This window comes from Hyaena hyaena, unplaced genomic scaffold (genome assembly GCF_003009895.1).
Source record: "Hyaena hyaena isolate Hyena2069 unplaced genomic scaffold, ASM300989v1 scaffold_1314, whole genome shotgun sequence".
NCBI classification, from domain to species: domain Eukaryota; kingdom Metazoa; phylum Chordata; class Mammalia; order Carnivora; family Hyaenidae; genus Hyaena; species Hyaena hyaena.
The window spans coordinates 57,324-82,197 of record NW_024081947.1 but is presented as its reverse complement, the minus strand read 5'-3'; the positions used below and the strand labels follow the sequence as shown (position 1 = coordinate 82,197).

At 33.4% G+C, this 24,874-nt stretch overlaps 1 protein-coding gene across 1 annotated transcript in view; it reads left to right on the top strand.

Annotated features, from left to right (window-relative positions):
* The window catches only part of LOC120225076 (bifunctional heparan sulfate N-deacetylase/N-sulfotransferase 4), a 156,635-nt gene that overhangs the window by 115,132 nt on the left and 16,629 nt on the right, over window positions 1-24,874 (top strand). The window contains exon 3 of the mRNA XM_039223306.1: window positions 7,628-7,782. Coding sequence (XP_039079237.1) covers window positions 7,628-7,782 — 155 coding nt within the window. The remainder of the gene's footprint in view (window positions 1-7,627; window positions 7,783-24,874) is intronic.

Here is a 24,874-nt window from a genome sequence, read left to right as displayed (position 1 = left end):
AGGTTTCCTCTAGCATGGAATAACATGGTGATGCCCACTATAGGGAGGGCATACCTCTATCATGTCTAGTCACGTTCTTATATGCAGGCTTAACTGTATGGGGAAAAGTTTGCAAGTCAGGGAAGTGCTTTCCTTATACTTGCATTCTGCTGTGATGTGTAACTATTAGAAAGTGGCCTTGTCACAATGATTGTCTCTGTCTCTCCCAGGTTTTCTGATTTCCCAATGCATGAGGATGCTGATTGATGAGCCTCATTGTTTTGAAGACATTTAATCACATATGCCCAGTGTAATGATAGATTCTTCATTTCTTAGACCACTTCACTTATTTTTATTTTTCATGTATTCTTTCCTCTTCAGTTTCTCTGTCCTTCACATGCGAAAAACAATCTCACCCAAAAAGGACATATCACTAAGCATTCCCTAACAGTCAGCCACTCACAGGTGCCAAATTGAAAGAGAAAGGACATACTGTAGATTAAAAGGGGGAAAAAAGTGTGGAGTTTGAAATAAAAGTTTTAGTCTGGAAATATGTAAAGCTTGATTAGAATTGCACAGTGAAAGTTCAATTAAAGAATAAAAGGCATTACAGCATTAAGATGTCCTCCAGGGATAAAGGGCTGTAAGAATTATTTTTCATAGGGCATAATTTCTAGTGACAGTAATTGTCACTGTTTATAATTAATAATAAATAAGTATGATTTGATCAATTACTCTATGGGCATTTGCAATTGTATTAATATTGTTTATCTAATGAGAGTTCATTTTACAAAAATTTAGACCTTTTATATGAAACTATTACCTTTTAAACATGAAAGTAAAAAAAATTCACTCACTTTTGTTTGCTTTTAGTTTTTGTTCTTTTTGTATAAAGTATTGGTTCACAGAGTAGGTATTAGCAACAGACTGCTTTTGTTCAAATCCAGACTTTGACATTCACTAGCTTTGTGAATATAAACAGGTTATTTAAACTCTCTGTGCCTCAGTTTCTGCATCTCCATATTAGAATAATAATATCTCCCTCATCTAGAACAATGCACGTTCTAAGTCCTATGTTTTATTACTATCACTTTAAAAAGTATTTTTTCTGTAACATCAAGTCTTACTAAAGAAGTAAACTGAATAATTCACATAGATCCATTTTCTAATTTTGAAATCTGGGTAACATGCATCCATTCATTTATTTATTTCATTCATTTTATTTACTTATTTATTTGTATTTTTGTTTACCTTTAAAGAGAGTTTTAATGTACTGCAGTGTGGCAAACACAATCATTAACTGAAATAATTATGTTCTTATTCACACAGAGAAGTAGCATTCTTAGAAACAACTTTTATGTATGTGTCTTACAAGTTATTCAGTGAAACAATACATTGGGAACATATGTATACAATGAAATAATAAACTCTACTTATTTATAGATACAAGTAACATTCTTAGAAGTATATTTTCTACATGTGCCTTTTTGAAGGTTTTACAGGCAATGCAATGTACTGAACCCATTTAAAAAATTTTTTTTAAATTTTTAATTGGAGTATCACTGGTGTATGATATATTAGGTTCAGGTGTACAATATAGTGATTTGAAATTACATACATTACAGTTTGCTCACCAGGATAAGTGTGGTTTCAGCAGTCACCAAAGTTATTACAATGTTATTCTCTATATTCTTTTTATCCCGGAGACATTGATTTTATAACAGAAAGATTATACCTCTTAATTCCCTTCACCCTATTTCACCCACCTCACATTCTCCTCCCTTCTGGAAACTGTTATTTTGTCCTCTCTATATCTGAATTTGTTTCTCCCTTTTGTCATTGTTGTTGATATTGTTGTTTATTTAGTTTTTTAGATTTTATCTATAAGTGAAATCATATGATATTTATCTTTCTCTGACTTATTTAATTTAGTGTGATATCCAACCATGTTGTCCCAAATGCTAAGATTTCATTATTGTTTTTATAGCTGAGTAATATTCCACTGTGTATATATACCACATCTTTTTTATCCATTCATCTATGGATCGATATTTGAGTTGCTTGTCTATTGTATCTTGGCTATTGTAAATACTGCTGCAGTAATCGTGGGTGTCCATATATCTTTTTAAATTAGTGTTTTTGTGGGTGTCTGGGTGGCTCAGTCAGTTAAGTGTCCGACTTTGGTTCAGGTCATGATATCACAGTCTGTCGGTTTGAGCCCGCGTCAGGTTCCGTGCTGACAGCTCAGAGTCGGAAGCCTGATTCAGATTCTGTCTCCCTCTCTCTCTGCCTGTCCCTTGCTCGCTGTCTCTGTCTCTCAAAATCAAATAAAGACATACATACATACATACATACATACATACATACATACATACATAAGTGGTTTTGTTTTCCCTGTGTAAATACCCAGAAGTAGAATTACGGGATTGGTAGTTCTATTTTTAGTTTTCTGAGGAACCTCTGTACTGTGTTGTATAGTGGCTTCACCAGCTTACATTCTTGTGAATAGGGCACAAAGATTCTCTTTTCTCCACATCCTTGCCAACACTTCCTATTTCTTATGTTTTGATATAGGCCATTCTTACTGGTGTGAAGTGATATCTCATCATGGTGTCTCAGATAATTAGGGATGCATCTTTTCACATGTCTTTTGGCCATCTGAGGTCTTTGGGAAGATGTCTGTTCAGTACCTCTGCCCTTTTAATTGGATTATTTGTGGCTTTGTTTTGGTATTCAGTTTTGGGAGTTCTTTATCAGGTACATCATTTGCAAATATCCTCCTCTCATTCAGTAGGTTGCCTTTTTGTTTTGTTGTTGGTTTCCTCTGCTATGCAAAATCTCTTTAGTGTCATGTAGTCCCAATAATTCATTTTTGCTTTAGTTTTTCTGGACCGGAGAATGCTGAGGTTGATGTCCAAGAAATTACCGCCTATGTTTTCTTTTAGGGGTTTTATTGTTTTAGGTCTTATATTTAGATCTTTAATCCCTTTTGAGTTTATTTTTGTGTATGCAATAAGAAAGTGACCCAATTTCATTCTTTTCTATATAACTGTCCAGTTTTTCCAAAGTCTTTTCTCCATTGTATATTTTTGCTTCCCTGGTCATAGAATAATTGACCATGTAAATGTGGGTTTCTTTCTGGACCCTCTATTCTGTTTTATTCCTCTGTGTATATTTTTGTGTTAGTACCACACTGTTTTGATTACTATCAGTTTGTAGTATAGTTTGAAATCTGGGATTTTGGTAACCCCAGTTTTGTTCTTCTCTCCTTTGCTTTGACTATTTGCAATCTTTTCTGGTTTCATACAAATTTTAGGGTTATTGTTCTTGTTCTGTGAAAAATGCTATTGACATTTGGTACAGATTGCATTGAATCTGTAGATTGCTTTGGGGAGTATGGATGTTTTAACAGTATTAATTCTTCCAGTCCATCAGCACTATATATCTTTCCGTTTGTTTGGAGTTTCTTCATCTATTTCTTTCATCAATGTCTTAACAGTCTTTAGAGTACTGGTGTTACATCTCCTTGGTTAGGTTTATTCCTAGGTATTTTATTATTTTTCATGCAATTTAAATGCATTGTTTTCTTAATTTCTCTATCTGCTCTTTTGTTAGTGTGTAGTGTATTCACTTATGAAAATACAACAGGTTTCTGTATATTAATTTTTTATTCTGCAGCTTTGTTGCATTTATTTATTACTCCTAGAGCTAACAGATAACTATAGGTAGGTAACTTTTTTAATGTTTATTTTTGAGAGAGAGAGAAAGAGAGAGAGAGTGGGGGAGGGGCAGAGAGAGGGAGACAGGATCTAAAGCAGGCTCTGCACAGACCCTGATTCATGGCTCGAACTCATGAACCCTGAGATTATGACTTGAGCCAAAGTGGGATGCTTAACTGACTGAGTTACCCAGTCACCTCTATTAGGTAACTTTTAATTGATTTTCATCACCACACAGGTATTTTATTTAGTGGATAGTTAAAATTAGTTTATGTATATTCACCTATGTGAAACCATGCCAGATTCAATATACAAAGAAAATTACAACATCTTCTTACCATTTAGAAATGATAATATTTCATACATAATGAGCAAATATAAGGCAGACATTTGTGCAAAAGCAATAATGCAGACACTGGAATTTTATAAATTGCATTTTAATGTTACTGAATGGGAATTAACCTATAGACCAGATCTTGCTAAAGTTATTTTTATATTGGCAGACTTAAAGGACTTTTAGAGACATGCTGTTATCTTATTACGAGATCTTCCATAAGTGATAACAAAAAGTGAATATTTCAGTATTTTACTTTTGAATTTAGAAACTTTCTATTTTTTGAGAATTGGGAAGAGTAAAAGGGAATAATTGTTAAATGAGAACAGAAATTCTATATTTTAAATTAATAATTATGTAAATTCGAATTTAGATTAGGTTAGAAGTAAAATACTCAATATTAACACATATTTTAAAGGATTGTAATGTGTTAAATCTGGTAATGTATAAACAACAAATTATATCTTCACATATAATTTAGGCATAAATTAGGTATAGAAAATATGTGTTTATAGTGATTCAAAAATTTAATATTTTCATTTAGTTGGGTTTTAAAACATGTGAAATTCTGCTCAGGGGCCTCAGCATGATTTGGTATCATATTTTTCATTAAGCTATTTCTATTGTCATAAACTGACCTCACATGGCTTTGAATTATAAAACCTGTATAAAATAAGAGAAAGGCTGACAAGAAATTAATCTATGAAATGAAAAATAAGGTTTTAAATGCCACTGTCAACTTTGTGAAGCATGTTTATAAATTAACACAATCACTAGTATAAAAATTACTAAGATTTTATGATCAGTCATGCATTTGTTTACATCAATAGTCTGCAAATTTCCTTTAAATAAAGTAATTGACCTCCTTCCTGGTCAAGTATGCATTTTGTGCTTCCTGCTACTTTCAATAACAATCAGTGAAGTTTAAAGTGAACGGAAGCATTTCTCAAACATTCTATATTCAAAGCACAACAGAAGAGTGGGAGAACTATTGATTCATTCATCACATGTGACATAAAGTAACTCTTTCTAATCTGTGCCTCAGTGGGTGAATCATGGCCATAATAAACACTTGGTCTAAACACTCCATGATTAAAATCCATATGAGGAAGTGATAAACTTTTCTTCGTCGGGATTTCAGTGTTTGATATTCTCTATACTAACAAAAGTCCATCTTACTAACAATTTTAGCTAAAGTTAACAAAAATCAAGGATTCTGTCTACTCACTTTATTCATAAGATTTTATCACATTCAAAATTTCTATTTTTTTATCCTTGTGTAGTAGCAACTACTCTAGTAGTATGGTGCCCAAACTCTAATCCTGATGGTCCTTAGAACTTTTGAGAACTATGCATTATGAACTGTATCCCAGAAATAATGTATACACACAAATACACACAAAAGGTGGCATGAACTTCAGCTGACATTGAAAACTCTGAAGTTCTCTGACATTATATTATTATGTACTGAATTAAATTATTCACTTATTTACTGCTCTAGGGAAATGGTATGATATAGTGCAAGTTAAAGAAATTCAAGCTCTGACTTTAAGAAATTTATATTCTAGGCAGGCAATGTTTTCAAGACTTTGTAAAAATATATAAATTTAGAACATTGCAAGTATAAACCAGTAGGTTATTATTTTTAAGAAGAAAGATACCCTGATATTTACAAAGGGCTTGCTATCTGTAAGTCACAATATTAAGTGCTTTAATAAATTGATCTCATTGACTTTTCACAAAGACCCAATAAGATAGATATTAACACTCCCATTTGAATCAGGAAACAGACTCAGAGGCGTTAACTTGTGCAAGAGCACATTGTCAAGTAAATGGTAGAGGTAGGGGCCCTAGTTCTGTATTTATTGACACCAAATATGTACTTGCACCATTCACAGCACTACTTACTGATCAATGAAATCTTTATTATGGGACACAGAAATCCAATGTGTGGAGAAGATTCCTTTAAAAAATCCTTTTGCCTTTAATATTTATTTGCTTAATATCAAATATACCTACTGTCTGTAAAACATACAATGTTGTAGAATAATAAACCAAATAAATACACTTCACACTATAAACCTGATCTCTTATTTTACTTCACTTAGTTAAATATCTAGAGACTAAGGAGGGATCAATTCTTACATTATTGATTCAGAACACTTTAAAATTAGACTGCATTTTGTAAAATTATATGAAAACTATGATTTCATACAGTGAAAATACTTGTGGGTAGCTGTGACAAAGTGAATTCCCATAGAAGTAAGTTGTCACTTCTTTCTTTCCTTTTCCCTTTTGGCATGACAAATGGTTTTTACTAGGCATTGTGCACTGTTAACAGATTCTCCTAATAGAGGATGTGAACTTTATATCAGTTTTAAGTTCTCAAGTCAAGTTTCTATTGTGTTAATAACTTCGTTGTTCATGTTTTATGAAATATTGATATCAAAATAAGAAATGTATATGTTCATAATATTTATGTTAAAATGTACGGATACAAAAGTAATTATACAATATTAGCTGAACTTTTATTTTTTTTATTTTTTTTTCAATGTTAGCTGAACTTTTAAAGAAAATAAGTAGAAAACATTTTAAAACACCAAATGTTTCTACGAGTTTTATATGATGATCTTTGTTTTTATTTTGTTTTGGGACTTCATATATCACTAGCTTCTGCTTTTCAGTTATTCACAAAGCATATATTATTTTTGTAATCAGAAAAAAATTAACAAACCTCATTAGTTAAATTTTAAGCTCAATTTTAGATGTATATACAAGAATATTTTTAAGAATAAAAAAAAGATCTCTGATTAGGTTTCTCCTGTGTATGCAAAAAGGAAGCAAATGATCAGCTAATAACTTTAAAAAGCTTATTTATTATTTTGAGAGAGACAGAGAAAGTGCAAGCATGGAAGGGGCAGAGAAAAAAGGAGAAACTTTAGGAGGCTCTGTGTTCTCAGTGCAGAGCCCATATGCAGCTCAGAACTGTGAGTTCATGACCTGAGTTGAAATTCAGTCTGATGCTTCACCATCTGAGTCTCCCAGGTTCCCCAGCTGATCATTTTAAAACGAAAATAAATTGTCTCAGGGTGCCTGGGTGGCTCAGTCCTATTCAGTGTCCAACTCTTGATTTTGGTTCAAGTCATGAGCCCAGTGTCATGAGATTGAGCCCCACATCTGGCTCTGTGCTAAGCATAGAGCCTTCTTGAGATTCTCTCTTTCTTTGTCCCTCTACCACTCTCTCCCACTTGTGCTCTTTCTCTCAAATAATAAATAAATAGTCTCAAATGAAGTCTGCTTATTTTTATCATCATATGCTAGCAATTCGAAACAGTGTCATTGATAAAATATCCCTAAATCCTAAATTAGACAACTATCTGAATTTAGGGCTACCACACTTACCCCAGCTCATCCCAACTCCCTGCCTTGTTGCCGCTGATATAATTTACTGTGGTCATTTCTTTTTATTATTATTAAAAACAATGCAAAATTGGATTTATATATCAGTAATAAGAATAACAAAAACATGACAAACATAATCTTTAAGCTAGTATGAAATTTGCATTTAAACCCTTTTTAACCTTATGTTTGACAGGGACTGAAGAAGAAGATGAAGGAGATGACCTTTTGCTTAGGTCTGTAGATGAGTTCTGGTGGTTTCCTCACATGTGGAGCCATATGCAGCCTCATCTCTTCCATAATGAGTCATCTTTAGTTGAACAGATGATTCTCAACAAGGAATTTGCCCTGGTAAGCGTATTTTATTGCAATATTTTTCAAATGAGTTGTGATCTATCTGTGGATTAAAAAACCAATTTACTGGGTTAAATACAATAGAAATAGAACAGAAGATATCAAAGAATGCAATGCATGTATTAAGGGTACCAATTGATTTGTGTTATTTTGCTTCAGGCATATGTGTGTGTGTATATATATATATATATATATATATCACCATGATGTGGTATAAAATGTATTTCAAAAAGTATGTCATTGTCAGAAAGTTACCATCTTTTGTTTTATGGAAGAATTATTCTTGGATCTATGAGGAAGAAATATAGTACTGGTAGATTATATTTTACCATTGTAAAATTGTATTCCTGGTAGATTATAATTACACTCTCTAAACATTCATTATAAGGATGGGTAGGATGGATGGATGGGTGGGTGGTTGGATGGATGAAGTGAATTATTACAGGGAAGATTGAGAACCAGTAGTTCCCAAACTGCAGCATGTGCTGGGCCCAATCCTGAAATTTCTGATTCAATATATTTTCAGAGAGACCTGAGAATTTGTATCTCTAACAAATTATCTGATGGCCCATAAGCCAAACCTGGCCCACTGCTTGCTGTTTATTGTCCCTGGGCTAAGATACTTTTGTTCTTTGGGTATTTTCGTTTGTCTGTCTTTTATGTTTTTAAATAATTACCCAATGATCAATGGCACAATTCTATTTTGTGACATAGAAATTGCATAAAATTCAGATTTCGAAGCACATACAAAAGTGTTATGGGCACACTGCCATACCCCTACTTTTATATATTGTCTACGGCTGATTTTGCTCTACAGCAGCAGAGTTGTGCAGTTGCAGAAGAGGTACTATATGGCCTACAAAGCCCAAAATATTTACCTTTACTGAAAAAGTTTGCCCACCATGTTCTAAATACTAGGTAAACTACGCATTCCTTTAACAATCTAATGAAAGAAATCTTTTTCCCAGAAAAATACTCAGGTGCACATTCTCACATCTTCACACATAAGGAACAGATTGTCACAAGGGGTATGTGTGTCACCCCACGATACTGGGCCCCAGATAACATCTATCTTTAATTAAACAAATTTTATTTAAAACTTTTAATGTTTTATTTTATTTTTGAGAGAGTGAAAAAGAGAGAGAGAGAGAGCAAGGGAAGGAGAGAGAGAGAGGGAAACACAGAATCTGAAGTAGGCTCCAGTCTCCAATCTGTCAGCACAGATCCCCGCATGGGCTTGAACTCACAAACCGTGAGATCATGACCTGAGCCGAAGTCGGGCATTTAACCGATTGAGCCACTCAGATGCCCCCAAACAGTTTTCATTTAAAATAGTTTAGGGGTGCTTGGGTGGCTCAGTCAGTTAAGTGTCCAACTCTTGACTTCAGTTCAGGACATGATCTCATGGTTCCTGAGTTCAAGCCCTGCATCAGACTCTGCGCTGACAGCGTGGAGCGTGCTTCTGATCATGTTTCTCTCCCTCTCTGACTCTCCCCTTCTTGCTCTCTATCTCTCTCTCAAAATAAATAAAAATAAACTTTAAAAAATAAATAAAATAGAGGGTTTATATGTACTATGTGATTGTTGATGTTTCATTTTTAAAAAGCCATATTAAGAGGCATAGACCTACGGCCAAATGACTACTATGATATTTTATGCAGTTATGCCTAGTTATTATGTTAACAGCTCACTGTTCTTTCCAGTGCAAAATCCCCAGACCTATGTCAGATCTGTGCATAATATCCTTACAAGTAAGAGTTACTAGTACAAAAAGCAATTAGGACCATGGACTCAGGCACCAGAATGCCTATGTTTGAATCCTGACCTTCCATGAGTGGCTTCTCTTGATCTTGAACAAAAATTACTTAACCTCTCTGTGTCTCAGTCTCCCCATCTTTAAAAATAAAGATAATAGTAACAATTACCTTATAGGATTATTTTGTTACATATTTGAGAATATGTATATAAATGCATATATATAATACACAATATAACATATGACATATTATATATACATACATATATATATGTAATGCTTATAGCAGTTACTGCAACACAATACTCAATAGATATTAATTAAACACTTATGATCTTCCAAAATCCAGACGAGTATGCAGTTATGTTTTGCTTTACAAAAGCCAAATATATATTTTTAATATGGATTTACAAGATGTCTATCTTAACTTTTAAGGAATGTCTAATAAATTTTGTAGTACCTCGTAGCATTGTAAAATTAAGTAAACACTCCCTTTTCAAAAAATAAACTTAGCTTGAGTAAGCATGCTGAATTCTCTCTGTGCAGTTACCTTGACATTAAGCTGTTTACCATTTGACTTAAACCTCCCCTACCTCACTGTCACTGTGAAGGCTTGTTTTTTAGGCATGTGGGTTATATTTCATAGTGGTTGATTTCACCTGTTTGTGTACTTACTTTTTTTAAAAAAGCCATGCCAGAAGCACTGGGAAAGAATCAGATGTAATTGCTTTGTAATGAAATGTTGAAAGCTATTTAGAGTTCATTCAGAGCAATTACATTTGTTTAGTCAGTGTGGCTCGATGCTAGACTGAAGCCTATAAACACATTTTGTAAAAAATAATCTTATTATATGTTGCATAGGCAAAATATTACAACTAAAATGAAGTCTGTTAAACACACATCCTGAAATGACATTATTCTTTTCCTTCTGGAGTTCACCTCAATAAAACTTCTCAGTACTCTTCAAGCAGTGACATTCAAAATCCACCTTTAGCTGTAAACATAGGATGACAATATGTTTGTTTTCCAGAGAGCCAGGGAATGTATTTCTTTCCTGTTATAAATTATTACTATTTCACATCTAGATAACACTTTAGAACCATCAATGGTATTAAGATGGGACAGGATAGTGGAAAGCTCTACATGAGACGCTGGCAGCTATATTTTAGTCCTGACTGCAAGTAACAAGTTCTAGTACAGTTGGCATCTCATTTAATGTCTTCATGCCTTGGTTTCCTCCCCTGGAATAATAATGATTCTCTTTGTCATTCTCTAAACCACAAAGTTTTTAGATAATTAATTTATATCAGCTATTCTGCCAGCCAAAAGCACTGAACCAGATAATCCACTGATCAATTCCATTTCTAAAATTCTGTGATCATTGACAACATCGGTCCACAAATTTGGAATGAACATCTTGAAATACTCATCTAAGCTGCAATTGAAGCAATTATGGAAAGATTTTCAAACTGAATGACCAATTTAAACAGGAAAAAAAAACCAGAAGTGTGTAAATCTCTCTTTTTTTTCCCAACCTGACATTCCTTGGCATGACCTTGGATGACAGAGGGGTTATCAGTCAAAAGCACAGTTGTTCTCACATTTACAAAAATGATTCAAATGACATATTAGTAGTTTTATGTTGACATTTCAAAAGTAGTTACAATCTGAATGGCTTTATTTCTAGTGTTTGCTCAAATTCTCTGTGGATAAAATTCATCTTCTGATGTAATATATCTAAAAATCAAGAGAGAAATACATTGCCAATGCTGTTTCTTTACTGTTTCATCATTTTAAAAGAGGTTTTTATTACTGTAAAACATTGTCATTTCTTTTTTGGTCAATAACATTTTTTAATTGAAGTATAACTAACATATAGTGTTATGTTAGTCTTGGGTGCACAATACAATGATTCAACAATTCTGTACATTATTCGGTGCTCATCACAGTAAGTGTACTCTTAATTCCCTCTATCTATTTCATCCATTTCATTGCTCACCTATCCTCTGGCAACCACCAGTTTGTTCTCTGTATTTGAGAGTCTGATTTTTTTGTTTGTCTTTTTGTTTTTTAGTTTGTTCATTTGTTTTGTTTCTTAAATTCTACATATGAGTGAAATAATATATTTGTCTTCTCTGTGTAACTTATTTCACTTAGCATTTTACCCTCTAGTCTATCCCTGTGGTTGCAAATGGCAAGATCTCATTCTTTTTTATGGCTGAGTAATATTCTAATGTGTATATACCACCTCTTCTTTATCCATTAATCTATGATGGACACTTGGATTGCTTCCATATCTTGGCTATTGAAAATAATGCTGCAATAAACATAGGGGTAAACACACACATAAATATATATTTTAAATCAGTGTCTTTATTTTCCTTGGGTAAATATTCAGTAGTGGAATTGTTGAATCATTTGATAGTTCTATTTTTATTTTTATTTTTTGAGAAACCTCCATTCATACTGTTTTCCACAGTGGCTGCACTAATTTATATTCCCACTAATGGTGCACAAAGTTGTTGTTTTTTTCTCCACTTCCTCAACAATACTTGTTACTACTTGTCTTTCTGATTCTAGTCATTCCTACAGTTGTGAAATGATACCTTGTCATGGTTTTGATTTATACTTCTCTGATGATTAGTGATGTTGAACATACTTTCATGTTCTGTTGGCCATTTACATATCCTTTGGAAAACTGTCTATGCTGGTACTCTGCCCATTGTTTAATCAGATTGTGTTTTTGGTGCTGAGTTCTATCAATTCTTTATATATTTTGGATATTAACCCCTTATTGGATATGTCATTTGCAAAATCTTCTCCCATTCAGTAGGTTACCTTGTCGTTTTGTTGATGATCTCCCTTGCTGTGCAGAAGGATTTTGTTTGTTTGTTTGTTTGTTGTTTTTTGTTTTAGTGTGGTCCCAAAGGTTTACTTTTGCTTTTGTTTCCCTTGCCTAGGAGATATATCTAGAGAAATGTTTCCATGAATAATGGCAAAGAAATTACTTCCTATGTTTTCTTCTAGGAGTCTTATGGTCTCAGGTCTTACGTTGAAGTCCTTAATCCATTTTAAATTTATTTTTGTGTATAGTATAAGAAAATAGTCCAGTTTCTCTCTCTCTCTCTCTCTCTGCATGTAGCTTTCCAGTTTTCCCAACACCATTTGTTGAAGAGACTGTCTTTTTTCCCATTGCATATTCTTGCCTCCTTTTCTATAGATTAATTGACCATATGTATAACTGTGGGTTTATTTCTGGACTCTTTAGTCTCTCCTGTTGGTCTATGTGTCTATTTTTGTGCCAACTTCATAGTGTTTGGATTGCCATAGCTTTGTAGTATATCTTATATCTGTAGGATTGTGATAACTAGACCTTTGTTCTTTTTTCTCAGGATCGCTTTGACTAGTGGTGATCTTTCATGGTTCCATATAAATTTAGGATTATTTGTTCTAGTTCTATGAAAAACGTTGTTGGTATTTTGATAAGGATTTGATTAAATCTATAGATTGCTTTGGGTACTGTGGACATGCTAATAATATTGGTTTTTCCAATCCATGAGCATAGATTATCTTGCCATTTGTATGTGTCATCTTCAATATTTTTTATCAGTGTTTTATAGTTTCTGTAGCACAAGTGTTATATTACACTTCCTTGGGTAGGTTTATTACTAGGTATTTTATGATTTTTAGTGCAATTATAAATGGAATTGTTTTCTTAATTTCTCTTTCTGCTACTTCTTTATTACTGTAAAGAAACTCAACATTTTCTGCATATTAATTTTGTGATTTTAATTCATAATCTGTGACTACTAAATTCATTTATCAGTTTTGATAGTTTTCAAACATTATTGTTTCTAAATCCATTCAGTTATGTATGTGATGTGAATGTACATATACATATATATATATATGGGGGCCTATGATTATGTATATGCTTAATCCATGAGCACTTGTATATGCATTGTATGAGTGTGTTTGTGTGTGTGTATATATATATGTATATATATATGCATGCTTAATACATGAACATATATACCATGGAATGTGTGTATGTGTGTACGGAGTGTTAATACAATGATAAATGTAGTAAACTAAGATATATTAATTATAGGATACTTTACTTGTATGGCATTAGATTGGGAAAAATATTTTTTGATTCTTCTAATAAACCATACATTTTTGCTTTCATTCTGTTACTTGAACATGTCACTAAATAGAAGCAACACTTCAAATATAACAACAGACAATGACAATCTCAAGAGATTTCCATCAAGAAATGGAAAACACTGGCTAACATTAAAGTGTTTGATGAAAATGTTACCAAATATCATTCCTGACTTGACACATGCCTCTTTTTTGAATCTAGAGGGAAAGAATGCCTTTAACATAAATCGGGATTATTTATTTTTATTCCTAAACAGATTTGTGGGGAAAAAGGGAAATTAAGAAATAGTGTTTTTTTGTTTTAAATTTGTGGACAACTCATTAACATTTTTAAATGAATGAAGTCTTTCAGTTCACTGATAGTTGTAGACTATAAAATATCTGAAGAGAAATAAAACGTCTTCAGTGATAACTTTTCAATAATTATGTGTTTTTCTTGTCATTTTTTTAATAGTCATGTGTCATATTTATGAGTAAATAAGTTAAGAATTCCTGAAATAAAGGCCTATGATTTTAAATCCCACTTTAAAAATGCTACACACAGGGGCGCCTGGGTGGCTTAGTCGGTTAAGCGTCCGACTTTCGCTTAGGTCATGATCTCTCGGTTTGTGGGTTCGAGCCCCTCGTCCGGCTCTGTGCTGACTGCCAGCTCAGAGCCTGGAGCCTATTTCAGAGTCTGTATCTCCCTCTCTCTCTGACCCTCCCCTGCTCACGCTGTCTCTCTCTCCTAGAAATAAATAAAAATATTTTTTAAAAAATTAAAAAAATAAAAATGCTACACACATTTATGAACTCTGTATATCTTTTTATCATAAGAAGACACAATATTCCTGATAAGGAAAATACTTACACTTAAAATGTTCTCATAAAAACTCAAACTCATCAAAGAGTAACTATGGAAAATCTTTAAGTATCATGATGGTCTGCATACTAAATCACTTATGTAGAGGTTTTAATTAAAAAACAAAACGAGTGTAATATTGGAATTCATGGCACGATGATATAAAACTGAAAGAGAAATGCTTTTCAATAGCTGCTATGTCTGTATCTTTACTAAATTATGCAGCATACAGCCTTATGTTGTACAATAAATACAAGTTATTTTAAAAAACCTGGTAATTATAGCTAATAGGGTATTTCAGAGATTGAAAATTTAGAGCAGGTAAGACTATTGAATCAAAAAATGAATTGTGACCAAATACTGATTTAATGAAAGTTCACTAGGGAGCAAATAATGTATTTTGAAGTTTCAATAATGAATAAGCCAGTCTGTGCACTCAGCAGAATAGATACATAAGCATGAGGAATTTAAATAAAATATATAGAAGCAAAACATCCAAGCATAGACAAATTTGAAACATTTTTGGCAATTGCATGAGCTTTTGAAGAATCCTGAACTTTTATAACCTAATCTCAGAAATGAGATCACATCAGTTTAACCATATACTATTCATTAAAAGATAGTCATTAGGGCCAGGGCTTACTCAAAGGGAAGGAGATTCAACAAGGGAGGGAATACCAATAGGCAGAAATCATTGGAAGTAATTATGGAAGCTCACCCAAACATCTGATTAGAAATAGGATATATAGGGGCCCCTGGGTGGCTCAGTTGGTTAAGCATCGGACTTCTACTCAGTTCATGATCTCACGGCACATGGATTTGAGCCCCGTATCAGGCTCTCTGCTGACAGGTCAGAGCCTGGAACCTGCTTCAGATTCTGTCTTCCTCTCTCTTTGCCCCTCCCCTGCTCACACTCTGTCTTACTCTATCTCTCAAAAATAAATAAACATTAAAAATTCTAAAAAATGAAATAGGAAACATAAAGAATCCTGTATGATAGAAGTTACATGTATTTGTTCATTAACTTAAAAAGGATTTCCATATGAACTAAAACATTAAAATCAGAATCTTATTCTTCATCTTCTTTTTGATAATTTGTCAAGTGAGATCACATACAATATAGTCTTGGTTTCAGGAGTAGATTCCCATGATGTATCACTTTCATGGAACACCCAGCACTCATCCCAACAAGAGCCCTCCTCAGTTCCCATCACTCATTTTCCCCACCCCCCCCAACTCCTCACCCCCATCAACACTCTGTTCTCTGTATTTAAAAGTCATTTACGGTTTGCCTCCCTCTCTGTTTGTAAGTTATTTTTCCTTTCTTTCCCTGATGTTCTTCTGTTAAATTTCTCAAATTCCACATGAGTGAGAACATATATCTGTTTTCTCTGACTTATTTCACTTAGCATAATACCCTTCAGTTCCATCCATGTTGTTGCAAATGGCAAGATTTGCATTCTTTTTCATCGATAAGTAGTATTCCATTGTGTATATATACCACATCTTCTTTATCCATTCATCAGTTGATGGACAGCTAGGCTTTTTCCATAATTTGGCTATTGTTGATAGTGCTGCTATAAACATTAGGGTACATGGACCCCTAAAATCAGTACTCCTGTATCCTTTGGATAGATATCTAGTAGTGCTATTCTTAGGTTGTAATTCTATTTTTAATTTTTGAGGAACCTCCATACTGTCTTCCAGAGTGGCTGTACCAGTTTGCATTCCCACTAAGAGTGCAAGTGGGTTTCTCTTTCTCAACATCCCCGCCAACATCTGTTATTTCCTTAGCTGTTAATTTTAGCCACTCTGACCTATGTGAGGTGGTATCTCAGTGTGGTTTTGATTTGTATTTTCCTGATGATGAGCAATGTTGAGCGTCTTTTCATGTGTCATCAGACATCATCTGGATGTCTTCTTGGAAAAGAGTCTATTCATGTATTCTACCCATTTTCACTGTATTATTTATTTTTCAGGTGTTGACTTTTGTAAGTTCTTTCTAGATTTTGGATACTAACCTTTTATCTGATATGTCATTTGCAAATATCTTCTTATGGTTTCCTTTTAGTTTTATTGATTGTTTCCTTTGCTGTGCAGAAGCTTTTTATCTTGATGAGGTCCCAATAGTTCATTTTTGCTTTTATTTCCCTTGCCTTCAGAGACATGTCAAGTAAAAGTTGCTGCGGCCAAGGTCAAAGAGGTTGTTACCTGTTTTCTCCTCTAGGATTTTGATGGTTTCCTGTCTCACATCAGACACATAGATCAATGGAATAGAATACAGAACCCAGAAATGGACCCACAAGTGTATGACCAACTAATCTTCGACAAAGCAGGAAAGCATATCCAGTAGAAAAAAAGACAGTCTCTTTAGCAAATGGTGCTGGAAGAACTAGACAGCAACATGCAGAAGAATGGACCACTTTCTTACACCATACACATAAACTCAGAACCTTTATCCTGAAGCTTAATGCCAGTTACATCTCCCTAAGCCCAAAATATTGACACATCTAACTCTTCTCTTCTTCTCATCCAGTCCATTGCCTCTACATGAAAATATATTTAGAACTGATGAATTTCATCATCTCTACTACTACTTAGTCTGTTACAGTTGTATATTTTTTACCAGCTTTATTGATATTGACAATAACATACCATACAATTCACCCATAAAAACTTCAGTGATTTTTAGTATATTCACATATTTATGCAAACATCACCACAATGAAGTTAAAAAAATCTTTATAACTTCAAAACAGTCTGTACCCTTCAGTAGTCACTTCCTCTTTCTATCAACTCCCCCGAACCTAGGAAATTATTAATTTACTTTCCATTTCTATAGATTTGTTTATTCTGAAGATTTTATATAAATAGAATCATATAACATGAGTGTGATCTTTTATGATTAATTTTTTTATTTAGCTTAGTGTTTTGAGGCTAATATATGTTGCAGCATTTATCAGTACTTTGTTCCCTTTTATAGACAAGTAATCTTCCATTGTTATGTTAATATTTTATTTATACATTCATCAGTTGATAGACATATTTATACTTTTTGGCTATCATTTATAATTCTTCTACAAACATTCATGTACAAGTTTTTGTGTGGACATGTGTTTTCATTTATCTTTATATTTACCCAGGAGTGGAATTGTTGGGTTAACATATGGTATCTCTATGTTTAACATTTTGAGAAACTGCCAGACTGTTTTTAAATTATCTGTACCACTTAAGACACCACACCTTGGTGGCTCAGTGGGTTAAGCATCCGACTTTGACGTAGATCATGTTCTCATAGATTCATGAGCTCAGGTTCCACATCAGGCTCTGTGCTGACAGCTCTGAGCCAGGAACCTTCTTCGGATTCTATGTGTGTGAATGTCCTCTCTCTCTCTCTCTGTATCCCTACCCCATTCTCCCTTTCCCTCTCTCTCTTTCAAAAATAAATAAAACATTAAAATTTTAAAAAAATAAAATAAAATAAATTGCACCACTTTACATTCCCACCAACAACGTATGAGGATTCTAATTACTCCACATCCTTACCAACACATGTTATTATCTGTCTTTTTTATTATATATGGTATGGATATGAGGTTAATGGCTAATTATGTTGAGCATCTTTTCATATGTCTATCAGCTGTCATATATCTTCATGTCTATTCAGATCCTTTTCCATTTTTTAATTGAGTTAGTGGCCTTTTGTTATTTACTTGCAAGAAATCTTTGTATATTCTTTATACAAGTACTTTATCAGATCTGTGACATACAGATATTTTCCCCCATATGTGCATTCTCTTTAAACTTTCTGTACAGTGTCTTTTGAAACAAAGGAGTTTTTAGTTTTGATCCAATTTATCATTTTTTTTCTCTTGTGCTTTTTGTGTCAAATCTAGAAAGGCTTTGCCTAACCCAAGGTCATAAAAATATACTCCTACATTTGTTTCTATGAATTAGATGGTATGAACTTTTACATTTAGTTCCGTGGTGCATTTAGAGTTCATTCTTTTGTATCGCATGGAAGAAGTACAGATTCATTCTGTCACATGTGGGTATCTGGTTGTACCTGCATTTTTGTTGCAAAGATTATTCTTTCCCCCACCAAAATTATCTCAGTACTTCTGCCAAAAATAAATTGACTTTAAATGTAAGGAAGTATGTCTAGACTCTCAATTCTATTACATTTACATCTGTGCCTACCCTTATGCCAGATCTTACCATCTGAATTCCTATATCTTCACAATAAGTTTTGCTATTGGGAATTCTTTTTTTTTTTTAATGTTTTATTTATTTTTCAGAGAGAGATAGAGACAGCATGAGCAGGGGAGGGTCAGAGAGAGAGGGAGTCACAGAATCTGAAGACAGGCTCCAGACTTTGAGCTAGCTGTCAAACAGCTAGCTGTCAGTATAGAGCCCGACGCGGGGCTCGAACCCACGAACCACGAGAGACAATGACCTGAGCGGAAGTCGGATGCTTAACCAACTGAGCCACCCAGGTGCCCCTGCTATTAGGAATTCTGAGTCATCCAACTTTGTTTTTCGCTTTAAGAATTGTTCTGCCTATTCTGGGTCCTTTGAGTTTTCATATGAGTTTTAAAAGCAGCTTATCAATTCCTGCATGATGACTAGCTGAGATTTTGATAACATGACATTGAATACACAGATCAATTGAGGAAATACTCCTGTCTTAACCTAAGTTTTCTGGTCTATGTACAGGGGCTATTTTTTCCATTTATTTAGGTCTTCCTTAGTTCTTTTCAACAATATTTTGTAATTTTCACCATCTATGTTCCTCATTTCTTTTGCTAAATATTTTTACTAATTATTATATTCTTTTTGATGCTGTCATAAATGGAATTGTTACTTAATTTCACTTACACATTATTTTTATTTATAAAAGTATAATTGATTTTTGTATATAGAGTTTGTAACCTTCAAATTTACTGAGTTTATTAACTAGTTCTAGAATTATTTTAGTGGATTCTTCAGGATAGTTTCTACATAAGATCTTTGCATATGTAAATGGAAACAGTTTTACTTCTTCTTTTCCAATCTGGAAACATTTTCTATCATTTTCTTGTCCCATTTCCCTGGTGAGAATCTCTGTCTATTGCCGAATAGAAATGGCAAGCACAAAAATTCTTGTCTTATTCCTGATCTTAGGAGGGAAACATCCAGTCTTTCACCATTAAGCGAGATGTTAGTTACAGGCTTTTCATAGATACCTGTAATCAGTTTGAAGTTTCTGTCAATTCCTGCCCATCTGAGTATTTTGATTATGAGAGGATATTGGCATTTTCATATATATGGGGGGGAGGGTCTATTCAGCTGATTATGCTTTTTCCTTTGTTTGTTGATAAGATGTATTACACTAATTGGTTTAAGGTTAGTTTAACATCTAAAACCAAGACTTTCTAGTACCAGCAATTAAAATATCAGATGGGAAAATCCTGTGATAAATCTTATTTAGTCTTGGTATATAATGCTTTTTTATATGTTGCTGAATTTAATTGCTAGTACTTGGTTAAGAATCTGTATCTACATTCATAGAGATATTGGTTTGTAGTTTTATTATACCTTTGTCTGGTTTGGGTGGTAGGCTAATACTAGCTTCATAGAATTAGTTGGGAAATGTACTTCTCTCCTTTTCTGTGTTTTGAAAGGACACATGTCTATAGATAAGGTCTGTAGATAGGTCTATGAGACTTTCCAATCACAGGAGTGTTCTTAGCTGTCTCTTTCTTTGGTTTTCTCTAGTAAACTTCTTATTTGGTTTATTAGCTTATTGTTAATCTTAATTAAAATAAAAACAGCCTCCTTTCAATTGCTTCCCATCAAAATCTCCATTGTTTTCAAGGGTGATCTTTGACTTGAACTTTCCCATACTCTGTATCAAATAAAGTCGCTTCCCTTGGAGAGAATTTAGAGCTCTCTCTTTTTACGACCTACATCTCCCTGTGGGCAAAATCTTTGCAACCACTGTTCTAGAGCTGAGTGGGGACAATGACTTCCTTCTCTCAAAGTGACACTCAGATTTATGAGTAGGGTGCAGGGTTGGGATGGTAGCCTCTGGTCTTCCCAGTTTGGTTCTCTTAGCTTAGAACCACTGGCTTACATCTGAGTTGGAGCAAGGACAAATCACGATTTGGGTACTATTGGTCTTTGGTGTCTGAGGTATAGCTTCTACTCCAAGTGAGGCTCCTTTGAGGAAGGGATCAGATCTCTCAGCTGTTCTTGCCTAGAGTGGAGCTACTGAGCACAGAGCTGGGGACATGAGAAATTTTCATAGCTTGCTACTCTCAGGTAGATTCAGAGATTTAGACTGAAATCCAAGGAGAGAGAAACCCCTGTGTTCCTGGTTTTACCCTCCTGGAGTGAGAGTTTTGTCACTTTAAACTGAGGCAAGTGGGGAAGGGTGTGGGTCATGGATCAAATGGCACATATTTTCACTGTTCTTACCAGTCTTGGTAGATTTTTCGAGAATAATGTTTCTTCATTTCCTGTACATCCTCAGTTCATTTTCCAGAGATTTTTAATGTTTTTTTTTTAAATAATTTCTATCAGTTATAGTTGTTTTGCTGGGACAGAGTCCAAAGAGCTCCTCACAGCACCACTCCAAAAGTCTGAATCCTTACATTATATCTTGACCAATTTACAGCAATAGCCCCTCACTTCTTGGTCCTCTTGAATATTCTCATCAAAACAGCTTTGTGATCCTGTTAACTTGTAAATCAAGTCTTGTCATATTTTGTCTCAAAGTCCTCCAAACTACCTTAAAACAGCCCTCAAGGCCTTTGCATCCGACCCCTTATTTCACTATGAACATTCTTTCACATCTGATGTTTTAATGGCTGATATTAGAGAGTCTCCAGTAATATCCCCTGATGTGCTAGAATTTCTAGACTGGGTTTTCAAATTAAAACCCACTGCTGTTTTGAAATAATTTGTTTATTAAATCTGCTGTGTCTGGGTTTTGTTTTTTGTTTGTTATTTTGTTTTTTGGTAATTGTACTTTAAATCCTAAAGTAGGATAGGCAAAAAGGTATTTTTAAGTTTGAAAATGGATTAAATAATGAAATCAAATATTAACGCATTTCCTTGGAAGACAGAGCAGTAAACTTTTGCAAAATGTTTATTAAATGGAATATTCGTATGATCTTGAATATATTTAATTATACTTACTGGAAACCCATGATGAGTAAAACGGTCTTAGGAAGGAAGAAAATACTAAAACCACATTGGGAAGATTATAGAATCTCATCCAGCAATCTTGAGACTCATTTATATGAGCACTTAAATGATTTTGTTACTGAATACACAGCATTTGTTTACAGATGGCATTTTATAACAGTTTAAAAGTATTTCTCTGTGTGTGTATGTATATATATGTATGTATATATATGTATGTGTGTATATATATATGTGTATGTATGTATATATATGTATATGTATATATGTATCTATGTATATATGGTCAGTAGAGATATCTCTTCATCATGACAGCTATCAATTATCTTTCTCTTTACATTAACAATACATAAATTTTCATATATTGTTGAGAAACATTCTTTAGAGACACAACTTATTCATCTCCATGTCTCTTTACCATGACAATAGTTTGTCCATCATAACTCTTTATACCTTCCTATTAATATTTGTGTGTTTTATTCAGGATACTTAAAATTGCACACTTATAGATTCAACCTTTAATATATGCTATATCAATATGGAATATTTGTATTACAATGTATGAATTATCCATTTGTCATGGCAAAGTTTGGCATCTGAGCGACTTTTTCTTTTAACTATTTCCGTAACTTTCTAAAATACATAACTTACTGCTTTAAAATTAATAAATGCATACTAAGCATCATGTTTCATTTTTCACAAGGACCGAAGCTTTCACTGTTAATACAAATGATTTTACTGTCCCTGCTGTTGCTGTGCTCTTAGAGTCTGCTGAGAATATGTGGACTATTTGCTCCTAAACTGTTTTCTTAACAATTTTTTTTAAACATTTACACCTACTATTTCAAGTTTTCTAATTTGTGGTTTGTAAGATTGATAGCTTTCTCTTCTAGCCATTGTCATGTTATCTGGGTATAGGATTCAGATTCCCATTTCAGTAAAATGAAGTGGACAAACAAGATGACCCATTGAGGCCCCTGATATCTCTAAAAATCTATAAATCTGAGTCGCTTTGAGTGTGGAAATCAGATACAGCAAGCTTCTTAAGCTTGTTTCTAAAATGACAATGAAGCTCTGAATTTTGCAAATGTGGAAACTGAGCTCATGTGTAAATGGTAACACTGAGAACCCATACTCTGCCTTTTGGTTCCTAAACTAGTGCTCTGTCAGTTGCACCATATCCTACACCATGCAAGAGCAGATGATTTCTGGAAGAACCAGATAGTATTGCCCAAGGTTAAATGAACCAACTTGTGTGCCCTGTTTTTCTAGTGGCTTTTTTAAAACCGTAGTCCCGGTAAGTAAGGGGATATGTAAGTGACTTCTGCAAAGCTGAAAACTTGTTGAAGAACACAGACCTTTCTTTCTGTACTGAGAGTAGATGTTATTGTATAAAAACTTAAAGGACTAATTTGGAAAATTGAAGTGTGTATATAGGATATTGATCACCATATTGCATAATAAGTGAAAATATTTTTATTTTTCTCCTACCTACCCATTGCCAGAAGATAAGATTTTTACCTTTTTTCCAAATAGAATGATATTGTTTAATAATTTTCTTAACTAGTTTATTCAAGCCATTTCTAAGGTTTTCATCAATTCTTTTTTTCATGAAATCTACAACATAAAGAATAGCATGAACTTTTTGCCTGAAAATTAGAATTGGTATTTCATTAGCTATTCATATTCATACTGCTTAGCAATGGATTTAGAGGGAAAAAATGGCTTTTGTTGTCATGTGTTGTATCATGGTAAGTCTTTGACTGTCTGGTCTGGTATTGGCAGGTAGATGAGAGAATTTCCCTTAGAAAATCTCTACAATAACGTATTTATCTGTTTGATTGTCCTAGCGGAGGGCAACATCAGACCTACTCATCGCTCAAATTCCTATTTTAGTTGCAGCATCCTTTTCTGTCAAGTAGCTATTTTATTTCTGAACATGTTTAACCTCAAAGGAATAAATGCCACCTACAAAATTAACTTTAACATTGGGCAGCAATATGAAGGAAAGGAACTATTTATATCATTCAGAATACTTTAAATGTAAATCTATCAAGGCTTCCATCTATCTGTTCTGTATACCTTTTATCATTATTTTTGGTAAATATAAAGCACTGAAAGTCATTCCTTCTGCTTTATAGTTTTTATGCATCTAAATAATCTTTGAAGTTTAACTAGAGGAGCTCTAATTCTTTTCCAGTGCTGATACATGAAACAATTGAAACAGGATTTCCCCCTAGGAGATAAGCTGGTAACTGCTTAAAGTAGATGTTAATATTTAACTTACTTGCTTTAAGGCAAATAATATTTCTTCTAAATATTAAGTTTTGCTTATATTATACAGAACAGTAAAGTATGCACAAAATACAAAAGAAAAAGTTATGGTTCCTATGAAGAAAACAAAACTTTGCTTTTTTACACATAAAAAATTAAGTGCACCTGGGTAGCTCTGTTGTTAAATACATAAAAATCTTTTGTGATATGAGTTTACCCTGGGTGGGCTTAATTTTTCAGTGTATTAGTTAAGCCCATGCATTGGGTTTTGGATCTATCTTGATTCAAATTCCACCTTTGCCAATTACTAAAGGGATATTTTGGGAAAGGGAAACATTTTTTTTAGAATTATTGTGCTTTTATTTTCAAATGTAAAAAATGGAGATGATAGTCATTCTTACTTTGAGATTTATATGAGAATTAAATGATGTATGTACGTGTTTGTATATGTATAATGCTTAGCAAAGTGTCAGGCATATATGTATTACAAAAAATGTTTGTCATCATCATCATCATGGTTACCATCATTTTTACCAGCAAGCTGGGGACAGATAAAAGATATTCTCATTTGTCCTGCTGTTCTCCATCTATTGATAATTCAATACTGAATATGGCCACTAATTTTTAATAATTAAAAGAGGCTAGTATCTTACCAAACTTTCCAAGATAGAACATAAATGATAAAAGTTGCATTTTTAAAAGAAATAAATGAAAAAATGTAAAATGGTTGATTCATGTGCATGTGAAATGTGAACTCTTGTCTCTGAAATTATTGTTTTCCAATTATGTCCAAAAATTTTCAGATACTTCTTCCAGTATGAAAAAGTAACTCCTCCCTTTTCTTTACTCAGTCATTCCTTCCTTTC